At 31.8% G+C, this 12,593-nt stretch overlaps 1 protein-coding gene across 1 annotated transcript in view; it reads left to right on the forward strand.

Annotated features, from left to right (window-relative positions):
- The first annotated feature begins 782 nt into the window (after window positions 1–782).
- The window catches only part of PHKG2 (phosphorylase kinase catalytic subunit gamma 2), a 21,887-nt gene continuing 10,076 nt past the window's right edge, over window positions 783–12,593 (forward strand). Inside the window, exon 1 of the mRNA XM_075065948.1 lies at window positions 783–1,027. Coding sequence (XP_074922049.1) covers window positions 850–1,027 — 178 coding nt within the window. The 5' untranslated portion in view covers window positions 783–849. The remainder of the gene's footprint in view (window positions 1,028–12,593) is intronic.

Genomic DNA, 12,593 nt, shown 5'->3' on the forward strand with positions numbered 1-12,593 from the left:
GTGCATGGGGGTGAGAGGGAGATGCCCTGTGGGGGGGAACTGGAGGAGGGGGCAAACATGGGGGGGAGGGGAATGCCCCGTGGGGTCCCCTGTTCAGGATCTGGGCACCCTGTGCCAGGGCGCTGGCTCTGACTCGGTCAGTGGATGCGGTGGGTGGGATCCCCAGCTTAGCTGGCTGCACCCTGCACATTCCTCCCTTGTTCACTCAGCATCACCGCCCTACCTGGCCTTGTCAGCAGGCCCCTTGGTGAGGGGAGACCCCTGCTGCCACCCAGCCTGCCCTCGCTGCCCAGGCCTCTGTGGCCTGGCTTAACTCCCTCGCCCTTCTCCTCCTGCTCCATCCCACCCGGAGCTCCCCCTGCCCTCCAGCTCCTGACCAGACCCTTCCAAGATGGGTCCCCCACCCAAAGTGGCTCTTGCTGAGGTCTGATCACCCCAAGCCTGAGAATGGGGTACAATGAAAGAGGGACTGGGTGGCCTGGGGAGCGGGTGTTGCGAGGGGGGCAGATGGCTGGGAGGAGGCGTGTAAGTCAGGAGCGGGTGGTCTGTGGGAGGAGGCTAAGATGGAGGGGGCTGCCCTGGGAGGAATGCGAGGAGGTGGGTGGTCTGGCTGTTTGCCCAGAGGGGAGAGGGAAAGGGGGTGGGCGAGCTGTGGGGAACTGGGGGAGATGAAGTGGGTCTCCCATGCTGCAGGGGAAGGTGGTATGTGTGGGGTTGTGTGTCTATGGGACAGATCACTGCTCCCTCCCCACTTGATATCTGACTCTTCTTTCCCCCAGCAGGTGCAGGGGTCCTGGAGCCCAGCTCCTGGTGAGTTGGCCAGCATGACCCGAGGCGTGGGGCTAGACGATGAGCTGCCCGACTGGGCTGGCGCCAAGGAGTTCTACCAGAAGTACGATCCCAAGGAAGTCATCGGCAGGTGGGCCTCGGAAGGGTCTCGCTCCCTGCTCTGGAGGAGGGCTTTTTGTGGGGGGCTCTGTGCGCATCTGGATGGGCAGCTACATCTGTCCATGGCAGGGCATGAGCAGTAGATGTGGGGCGGGGGGAGAGGGGTCTGTGGGTGTCAGTCTGCCTGTCTCACTGAGGTGCCTGTCTGTCTGTGGCAGGTCGGTGAGCAGGTGATGTTGATAAACTGGAGAGGTTAGAGAAGAACCACGAGAATGATCAAAGGATTGGAAAACCTACCTAATAGTGATAGACTCAGGGAGCTCAATCTATTTAGCTTAAGAAAGAGAAGATTGGGAGTGAGTTGATCGCAGTCTATAAGTATCTGTAGGGGGAACAGAATCTGATGATAGGCTCTTCAGCCTAGCAGAGAAAGGTCTGACACGGGTGGGCAAACTTTTTGGCCCGAGGGCCACATCTGGGTATGGAAATTGTGTGGCGGGCCATGAATGCTCACAAAATTGGGGGTTGGGTGTGGGGAGGGGGTGAGGGCTCCGGCTGGGGATGCAGAACTCTGGGGTGGGGCCAGAAATTAGGAGTTCAGGGTATGGGAGGGGGCTCTGGGCTAGGGTAGGGGGTTGGGGGGGGCTGTAGATTCTGGCTGGGGGTGCAGGCTCAGGGGTAAAAAAGAGAGAGATCTCTATTTTACACTATCCCAATTTTTTTGTGTCATCTGCAACACTTATCGTGATGATTTTATGTTCTTCTAGTCATTGATAAAAATGTTAGTTAGTATAGGGCAAAGAACTGATCCCTGTGCGGACCCACTAGAAAACTCACACCACTTGATTGAATATCCCATTTACAACTACATTTGAGACCTACGCAAATCCCTACCCATTAATTTGTGTGCCATTTAATTTTGTATTTTCATTCTATTTTTTTTAATCAAAATTTTTGTGCAGTACCAAATCAACAGCCCTATAGAATTGAGTATACTTAAATCAGCAACACTGAATTACTTATCAGCCAATCTCAATCTTAATTCAAAAAAGATCAAGTAATTTGGTTTTACAAAACAGATCTCCCAGGCGTCTCCTTCCTGTGAATTGACCCAATTATGTGGCCATTTACCATATTAAATGTAAACACAAGAAAGATCTGTTCTTTTAAACAAAATTCACACAGTACTTGTTGTCCATACCAACAAGTGGGGAGATTTACCTCAAAAACACAGGTTTCGTAGCGATGGTTTTCCAATAATTGGTCCAATTAAGCATAAATAAGGAGATTATTGCTAAGTCTGGCCTGGCTCACTGGTTCCATGTTCCTATAAATTAATATAATTTGTTGCTTGTTGGTTAAATTTTTTTAAAAAAATAATATTTTATTTTGTTGGCAGTAAATTTAAAAAAAAAAAATTAAAAAAAAAAAAAAAAAAAATTAAAAACAAACCAAATGAAAAATGCCTAATTTTTTGCTTCCCAATTATTTTTTTGGAGGGTAGAATCGAATATTTTTTTTATGCCGATTAGAATAAGATTTTTTCACCAAAGCTTTAGGAAAATATAACACACTGAACAGGGACCCAGGAGGAGGAACCCCTTTGGGTTTCCTCAAAACAATTTTTTTTTCTTCCTTTTCTTTTTGTCTCTACTACCCTCTGTGCACAAAACTGTGGCTAGGTCACCTCTCCTTTTTTTACTCTCAATTTTTCCTTCATCTTTTGGTTTGTGCCTTTTGTTTTTTTTTTTTTTTTTTAAAAAAAAAAAAAATAAAAATAAATAAAAAAAAAAAAAAAAAAAAAAAAAAAAAAAAAAAAAAAAAAAAAAAAAAAAAAAAAAAAAAAAAAAAAAAAAAAAAAATAAAAAAATAAAAGTCCATATTTAGTTAGGGGTTTAGGAGGGGAAGGAAGGTTAAAGAGCAGGTTTGATCCTCAATACCATCAACCCACTCAACACACTACAGTCATTCCTCTCCTTCCTTCCTTCCTTCCTCCCAATTTCCTCCTTCTTCTGAAAAATGGGCAAAAAGCCCAAGTTCAAACCCAAAAATATTTTTTTGTTTTTGGATTTTGGTTAAGGGGGTATTTTTTTTTTTTTGTGTTTTTTTTTTTTTTTTTTTTTTTTTTTTTTTTTTTTTTTTTTTTTTTTTTTTTTTTTTTTTTTTTTTTGTCAATTTTTTTTTGGCTTTTTTTTTTTTTTTTTTTTTTTGTTTTGTTTTTTTTTTTTTTTTTTTTTTTTGTTTTTTTTTTTTTTTGTTGCCAAGACCACAACAGGACCTTTTCTTTTTTTCTTCCTCTGCTTCTCTTTTCTGTCTCTCTCTCATTGGGTTAGCTCCTGCTCAGCCAGGGAAGGTGGAGTGAATTCAATCTCACAGAAACATTCTATTCCCTAAATATCTCCTTGAATCTTTCTCACACCAACATTGATAACTTTTCAGGCAGATTGTATTTTTTTTTTGAAAAAAGCTCACTACGTCCCCCTCTACAAAAACACATTTCTAACCCAAAAAAAATACAACCGTACATTTTTTATGTTATCTCTACCTTCCTCTCTTCTCTACCTTCTTATCTACTTAATATTAATGTTCCATTTTTATGTAATAATTATTATTATATCATCTTTTTTATTTTAAAAAAACAAAAAGTTGGTGTTAAATGTTTTGATTAAAAAAAAATTAGCAGGGGGGGGAGAAAAGAAAATTAAAGCTACCCCCAAACCCCTAATTTAAATAAACTATGCCTCTGCTAAAACTTAAGCCGTACCTACACTTAACACAAAAAAAACCACCTACAAAAATGCAATTAATAAAATTCCTCTTCTCAAAAATTGAAAAGCAAATCAAGCGCTTCCTGACTTAGTGCACTAGCATTTTTATTTCATACCCCCTAGGCTACACCCACAAAAAAAAGACCCCCCACAGAATTAAAATAGTGGATGGGCTGGCGCGTGTGGAAAAAAAAGGGCCTCTCAGTGTGTTTGGGATTTGAGAAATAGTGAGGGAGTAAATTTTGCAGTGAAAAAGGGCCCCAGCAAAGAGGGCACAAATCCCTTTCCACAGATGAAAAAATAAAAAAAGGCCTGTAAAGAAGAGGAAATCCAGAAAACAAAACATTTTTTTTTTGGTGTTAGAAAAGAAAATAGAGAGAAAAAAATACAAAGAATCTATTCCTTGAAAAAAAAAAAAAAAAAAAAAACACTTTTAAAAAAAAAATTAAACTAAAACAGAAAAAAACCCCCAGGTGAAAAAAAATGTAAACATTGCAAACAAAAAAAAGAGGTTGCCCAGAGATAAAAAGAGTTTCTTCTTTCTTTTTCTTTCCCTTTCATTCATCCATTCTTTTCTCTTCTCTTTTGTCTTTCTTACTTTCTTTCTCTTTCTTCCTTCTCCTTTTCTAGTTTCTTTACTCTTTCTTCCTTTCTTCTATTCTTCTTTTCCAATAAAAAGAAAAAAGAATGTGATAGAGGTAGCTGCTTTGAGAAGAGCTAAAAATTCAATGGAAAAGGATGAAATTGTGCTGAGAGTAATTATTAAAAAAAAAAAGGTAAATTTTTTTATACATTTTTTTGCCTCAAAACCACCCATTATTTAAAAAAAAAAAAAGAACAAAATTTAAAAATTTTTTAAAATTTTTTTAACTAGCCAGTTTAAGATTAAAATTTTTAGAAATTATTTTTTTTTTTTTGTGCCGCAAGGGGATGGTCGCGGTTAAACTATGGAGTTAACATTACTCATAATAATATCTACAATATATAATAAATCTTTTTCTCTTTTTTTTTATATTCTTTTTATTAAATTTTTTTTTTTTTATAAATAAAATAAGTAATATCTTTTTTTTTTTTTTTTTTTTTTTTTTTTTTTTAATTTTTTTATATACATTTTTAAATTACCTCTTCAATCATAATAAATAAAATCGTGGGGAATGTTATTTAATTTTTTTTTTTTTTTTTTGTAGGGCAAATTTTTTATTTATTTTTATATCTTTTTTTTTTTTTTTTTTTTTTTTGTGGTCTCTCACCTAGTATTCCGGTTAGGGGGCGGGACAACTGATTCTTATTTTTTCCTTCCTCTAAGGTCATCTTTCCCCTCCGTCATGTATACCCTAATAACTTAATACTCAAAACCAAATAAAAATACTGTTTATTATTTTATTTTTTTTTCCTCTTTGTTTCATTTCAAAACATTAATTGGTTTGAACAACACCAATGACAAGACATGGCAAGTTATTGAACAAAGAAGGGAAGACATCTTCCGCCAGAACAATTGGCCCATTTATTTTTATTTTTAACGGATAGAAAGTGGGGAAGTAAGAGACCGTTTGTGTCTTTTCTCTTACCAAACAACTAGACAGGCTCAAAACAACCCAACCCTTCAACTTCTCTCAACAAAAACCAACAGTCAAGAAACACAAAACCCAGTTCTTTTTTCAGGTAAATATCCTCTCCTATGAAACCCCCACTTTAAAAAAAATGTAAAAAAAAAAATAAAAAAATAAAAAAAAAAAAAAAAAAAATAAAAAAATTAAAAAATAAAAACTAGGCAATCCTCCCTATCTTTCTTTTCTCTCCCATTTTCTTTTCCCCCCCCAATACTATATTTTCTTTTAAAATTTAAACTTTTAATAAATTAACCTTCCTACTCTCTTCTATTTAATATTTCTTTAGGGAGAGGGTAGTGTCTCCTCTGTGTCTTTTTCTTCTTTTTTTCCTTCTGATTCTTCTTTAATATACTTACCATTTTGAAAGTATGTGAATGATAAGGTAATTATAAAAAAAAATATCATAAAACCATCATTTTCTTCTTTTTTTTTTCCCTTACTTTCTTCTGTACTTTTTTTTTTTTTTGAGTAAATTCAGGGAAGGCCCCTTGTTATTTTTTTTTTTTTATTTTTTATAAGTATTTTTGTTTTTTTTTTTTTTTTTAATTTTTAATAGTTTCTCCTCCCCGAACAACATTGAAAATGTCTGTAAAAAAACAACACAATAGAAAAAAAACCTTGTGTTACATGGCCAACAGTAATTGTGGCAAAAACATTAAATGGTCTAGGGTTAATTCAAAATTTTTTTTATTAATTAAAATTTTTTTGCTGATTTGCTTCTATTTTTTATTTTTTCCAAACGAAATCACATAACAATACTGAGCCCTACTAAAAGATATGAAAGCGCACACTAAAAAAAAAACCAAATCAAATTAATTATTTCATTTTTATAAAAAATAATTTCACAGGAAAAACAGCCGGCCAAAGGAAAAAATTTTTTTTTATTAAAAAATTTTTATTTTTTTTATCAAAAATATATATTAAATTAATTAAAGGCCCAAAAAAGCCCCCAGTACTGCAAAAAGTTGTTTGGTGGGATGATTGTAAAAAAAAACATGAACGATGCGGCCAATTTTTTTCTTTTCCCCGTCCCCCCCCAAGAGAAACTTTTGTAAAAAAAAAAAAAATTTATAATACAAAATGCCCCCCCTTAATTCCCTTTTTTTTTTTTTTATATTTTTTTTTTTTAATTTTTTTTTTTTTTTTTTTTTTTATTTTTTTTTTTTTTTTTTTTTTTTTTTTTATTTTTTTTTTTTTTTAATTTAATTTTTTTTATTGACAGCTAGAGGCATGTTAATAAAATATAATAAAATTGGCCCCAATTACTCTTAATTATTTTTAAATTTAAATTATAAATAAAAAGAAAATATTTTATTTTTTTAAAATTGGCTATTTTTTTTTTAAAAAAAAAAAAAAAAAAAAAAAAATTTTTTTTAAAAAAAAAAAAAAAAAAAAAAAATTTTTTTTTTATTTTTTTTTAAAAATTAAAATTTTTTCAGCCAGTATAAAAGGGGGGGTTTTTCTCAACACAAATCCTTCTCTCTTTTCATTCTCTAACCTTTTCTTATCCTACCTGTTCCTTCCACCAAATGCAGATTATTGGCGGCTTGATTAAAAAAATAGTATAAAAACAGGTAAAGGGTTGTGACCCGAATTTTTAAAAAATACCTGCATATTTTACCGGCTTAACTGTGGCAAGTTTTTTTTTTTTTTTTTTTTTTTTTTTTTTTTTTATTTTTTTTTTTTTTTTTTTTTTTTTTTTTTTTTTTTTTTTTTTTTTTTTTTGTTTTTTTTTTTTTTTTTTTTTTGCATTTAGCGCAGCAGTTTTTTGGTGTGGGGTTTTTTTTTTTTGATTTTTTTTTTTTAAAATTTTGATATTTTTTTTTTTTATTTTTTTTTTTAAATTTTTTTTTTTTTTTTTTTTTTTTTTTTTAGTTACCAAAATTTTTTAATTTTTTTTTTCAAACTTTGGTTAGGGTTCTCGTGTTTTTTTTAGTCCGTTCGTTTTATTCCTGTGTAGGTCAGTTTTTTTTCCTCAGTTTCAGTTTTCCTCTCCATTTTTTCCCCCCTCAATCCCCCCTTTCTCCTTCCCCCGTTCTTCTATTTTTTCTTCTTCCTTTATTTCTTCATGTACCTCTCCCCTTTCTTCATTTTCCCTCTTCTTCCCCTTAATTTCCCTTCATTTATCTCGTTTTCCCCCCTCCTCAATCCCCTTCTCCCCTCCTCCCATTCCCCCCCTTCCCACACCCCCGCAGTTCAAAAACTTCTTTACCTTCCTTTTTCTTATCTTCTTCTTCTTTTCTTTTTTCTCCTTTTCTTACGCTCTCCTCTTTCCTACATTTTTTTCTCTTTCCTTCTCTCTTCTTTCTTCTCTCTTCTCTCCTTCTTCTCCATTTTTTTTTTTTTTTTTTTTTTGTTTTCAATCAAATCATTTCAAACAAAACTTACTTCTAGCTCTTCTTCTTTAACCCCCCCATTCCTTTCTTTCTACTCTTCTTCTTTTTCTCTTTTTCTCTTCTCTTTCTTCTTCTTTTCTCTCCTTTGTTGCTCTTACTAACCCCTGTTTCAATTTCCATTAAATTTTTCAAGATTTTCCAAACAAGCAGGAAAAAAAACACATATTTTGGAATATTATTAAATTTTTATTAATTTTTTGGGAATTCCTTAAACAAGCAGCTGTAAAAAAAAAAAAAAAAGGTACCAAGAAACATCTTCTAATATTATAACAGAGCTATTTTTTTGCAAAAAACTCAGAAACACTGAAAAAAACCACCCACCCCTGGAAAAAAAAAAAACCCAGGAACAAGTGAGAGGTTCTATGAGATTATTTCTGCTATATAAAAAAAAATTGGGAAATAGTTTTTGTTTAGAAAATATAAAAATAAAGTAAGAGAGAGAAGTAGGAAAAACAGATTTCAAATCCTTTTTCAAAAATTCCAACCAAAAACAACAGGCAAGGGGTACTCTACTTTACATTTTACCTTACCCTGTGTAAAAGTTTATAAGGTAAAAAGCAACATATGTAACACCCCCGTTTTTGCGATACTGGGGTTTTAAGTTTTTTCAAATGTAATTTAATGGTTCTAAATGCAACCATTTCAAATTAAAATAGATGTGTAAAAAACAGGGGAATAACTTCTCTTATTCTCTTTATGACTATATTTAAAAAAAAACCAAAAAAAACTGCCCGTAGGAAAGAAAAAGAAAAAAAAAAATTTAAATATAGGTTATTTTTTTTTTTTTTTTTTTTTTTTTTTTGGTTAATACTTAATATTTACCAACCTCGCACAAAACCAAAAACTCATCAAGTAATTTCTGAAAAAATGCAAATTTCCCCATTTTTAACATAACCCATATTACCAATTCTCAATTACAAAATTATTTCATTCTTGCCAAATATCTTAGCAGGGTTCTAGTAGAAAATAGATAATCAGTATCAAGAATTATTAATAATGCTGCTTTTTTTAGTTTCTCGGTTTATTTCCCATTATAAAAAACACTGGTGGAAACCTTTTTTTTACCATAACTATCTCTCCTATTCTAAAGTCTTGAAAGGGTCCAAAAATCACCAAACTCCCAAGATGGAAACAGACAGAGGGTCCTTTTTTTGCCCCATTGGTTTGCTTTCATCGCTTTCTTGCTTTTTTCTCCTTACATCTCTTCCGCTCTCATTTCTATTCAACCAATTCACCACCCAACTCACCGAAAACCAGCAAACAGGTCCCTTGCGCCCTTGTGGGTGGTCAAAAAAAAACAAGATTAATTAAAAAATTTGCAAATTCAATTCAGGGAAATAAAAAAACTGGGTAAATTCTGTGCCTGTTGTTTACACACAGAGAAGTTCCAGACTAGAAATGCCTCCTAAAACAAGATCTCTTTCTGGTGCTAAAAAAAAAAATAAAAAAAAAATTTAAAAATTAAAAAAATCAAAAAAAATTCCATGCAACACACATGTACAACGAAAATTCTTTTCTCTGCGTTACTTTTTCTTTCCTTCTGGAAAAAAAATTAATTTGAAGATTTTTTTGCTTTTCTGAGTGTGACAACATGCTGGACATTGAAAAACAATCCTCCTCCTCGTTCTCTGTGGTGGGGGTGAAGGAGTGCATAAAAGGCCAGAGGATTGCAGTAAGGGGGGGACCTGAAAAGTAGTTGGGAAAATTTTTCCTGTTAGTTTTTTTCCCTTCCTCCTGTCCTTCCTGAAGGGCCAAAGGTGCAGGTTTTTTAAAATAATTTTGAAGTAAATACTTGTTTGAGGGCTTATATATAAACATATTAACTTTAATATAGACACAAGGAAATCAACATATTCATCTTTGATAAGCTAAAAAAAAAGAAAAATTCTCCACCAAATAATAAATAATCAGCCAGTATTGAATTCTCCTCTTCTTTATCTCTTCTTTTGTCTTCTTTTAACCCCATTTTTTTGAAGGAAAGAACCTATGGAGATAAATATTTATATAAGATGCAAACAATAGTTATAGGCAATGCAATAAAATTATTATCATTCCCACCCACAGTTATACTTGCACACAATGAAAAATAACCCTGTATAATTTAAAATTTTTTAAAAAAAAAAGAATATTCAGCCCCCCAATAGTTGGATAATGTTTAAAAAAATTATTTATCAAAATAAATCAAAAAAAAATAAAAAAAAAAAATCACCCCCTCAACAATTTTTTTTCATATTATAACTGATGATCTTTTTTTTTATTAGAAAAGTGGTTTTTGAGTTTTAAAAAGAAAGTTTCTTCCCCTTAGAGGATGTCTTTCCTTTCTTGCTTTTCTTCAAAACTGTCGTAGAAGAAAAAAATATAAAAGGGAGGCGCCGCACGGCGTGCCCCATCATTGTTTACAGTTCTCATAAAATGACAAACATATCACACCAATAACTCTCTTTTAATTTTGTTTATTAAAAAATACAGAACCAAACAACATTCCCGGTAAAAAAAATCCATGATGCCAGTGAGTTTTCAACAAGAAAGACAACTCAATGGAACTAAAATCATAAAAATAACCCTCCTGGGGGGGAGAAAGGAAGAAGGGTTTGTAGTTGGAATCACACTACGACACTCACCCGCCCGAAAATTTAAAAGCTTCCCCACCCCCCAGACAAGCGAAAAAATATGAAGTCCTTAGTTATTTAAGAAAAAGTCCTTTGAAAAAAAAAACACAAAACTAAATACCGCTATAGTATAATAAAAAAATAAAAAAAGAATACCGTATCTATTTTTAAAAATAAAATAAAAAAAAAAATATTAAAAAAAAAAAATAAATAAAAAAAAAAAAAAATTAAATTTAGAAGAGAGAAAGGTCTTTGAAATTGAAATAAAAAAAAAGTCCTTCCAACCTAATAAATTTAACTGCTTTTTTGGTTTTTTTGGCAAATGGATTATTCAGGAAAAACCACCCAACCCTACATGTATCACAGCAATGATACCCATATTTAACCCCACAACAGCCCCTATTTTTAACCACACATAGGGCATTTTTAATATTATAAAAAATTAATTCCCAAGTTGTCTGTTTATGCAGCTTCAAAAATGAAGTTTCTGAACAATTCAGGCTGAGAGACAGGCCTCATTTTGTTTCCCACCCCAATTTTTTATTAGAGGCCGCAATTTAGGGGGGGCCCCTTGGATTGAATAAAAAATAGTATCAAAGGAACAAAAAAAAAACAAAACCTAAACCATTTTTTCCCCCCCTCTCCCCCCCCCCCCTTCCACCCCTACTCCCCCCTTTTCCCCTAGCGAGAAATTGAAAAAAATATATATTAGTATTCAATCTCCCCTCTATCCTCGCTCTCCGCCTCTCCTCCTCTCCCTACAAAAGAAACGATATTCTTTCCTCCTGCTGGAAAAACAAAAGAGATGTACCGCCCCAACATACCCAACCCCCCCACAATAATTTTTTAAGAGACTCACCACAGAAAAGAAAAAAAAATCCCCTCATCCTAATCCAGAAAATCCCCTAATCGGCTGAATGAGTGCAAAAAATCCACAAAAATAATCCGACATAAAAAAAAACAACAGTGGGAGGAAAGAAAAGTTTGTTAATATTTTGTTTTGGTTCTATCTGCCCGCCTTGAGATTTTTGAAAAGTGTCCCTCGAAATTTTTTAATTATATTATTAATTAAAAAATTAAATAAAACCGACACTTGAAACATTAAAAAACTTATAATACACTATAACGCTCTTCTTTCTCTCTTTTCTTCTTAAAAAATTAATAATATAATTAAATAAACTTTTATATACTAATTACTTTATTTTTTACAAAAGTTTAAAATTAGTTAATAAACGAAAAAAATTTTATAAAAATATTAATTACTTACATTCTCTTCTCCTTTCTTACAATTTTTTTTTTTTTTCACTAAATAAAATAAAAATATTTATATTATTACTATTTTTTTTAATAATTTTATTACTTTTTATCTAACTTTTCCTCTTAAACTCTATATATTTTAACTTTCTTTCTCTAAACGATAAATTAAAAAAACCAATTAAAAAACCGTCAAATCAAACTACTTCATTATTATATTTTTTTATACTTTTTTTTTAACTCTTTTTTTAATATACTAACTTTATTTTACGTTAATTTATTTTTTATAGATTAATTTTTTTTTTTACAATATACTACTTTTAAAAATAAAAAAAATATTTTACCAACAATTTTACTCACTATATAAACAACATTTCTTCTCCTCCCCAACACATAAAAAAACTCCTCAGCCACAAGATTAGAGTATTGAATAAATTCAATACTTTCTCCTCCTTGGATTAAAAAAATTTTCCTTTTTACCAATACATTTTCCCCTTCCAGCAACTACAACAACCCTATAGAAGAAGCAATAGAAAAAGAAAAAGAAGGTTAGGGGGTGCGGGGGAGAGAGAGGGGTAGGGGCGGAGGCAAGAGGAGAGCCGCCGGGGAGGGAGGGGAAGGCGAAGGGGAGAGGCTGCGAAGAGGAAAAAATTCAATTTAATTGATGTGTTCAGGGACAGGCTATTTTTTTTATTTTTTTTTTTTTTTTTTTTTTTTTTTTTTTTTTTTTTTTTTTTTTTTTTTTTTTTTTCTTTTTTTTTTTTTTTTTTTTTTTTTTTTTTTTTTTTTTTTTTTTTTTTTTTTTTTTTTTTTTTTTTTTTTTTTTTTTTTTTTTTTTTTTTTTTTTTTTTTTTTTTTCAATTTTTTTTTTTTTTTTTTTTTTTTTTTTTTTTTTTTTTTTTTTTTTTTTTTTTTTTTTTTTTTTTATTTTTTTTTTTTTTTTTTTTTTTTTTTTTTTCTAAATTTTTTTTTTTTTTTTTTTTTTTTTTTTTTTTTTTTTAATTTTATAATTTTTTTTTTATAATAATTTTTTTTATTTTTTTTTTTTTTTTTTTTTTTTTTTTTTTT

The sequence above is a fragment of the Chelonoidis abingdonii genome, chromosome 4 (assembly GCF_003597395.2).
Source record: "Chelonoidis abingdonii isolate Lonesome George chromosome 4, CheloAbing_2.0, whole genome shotgun sequence".
Classification (NCBI taxonomy): Eukaryota; Metazoa; Chordata; order Testudines; family Testudinidae; genus Chelonoidis; species Chelonoidis abingdonii.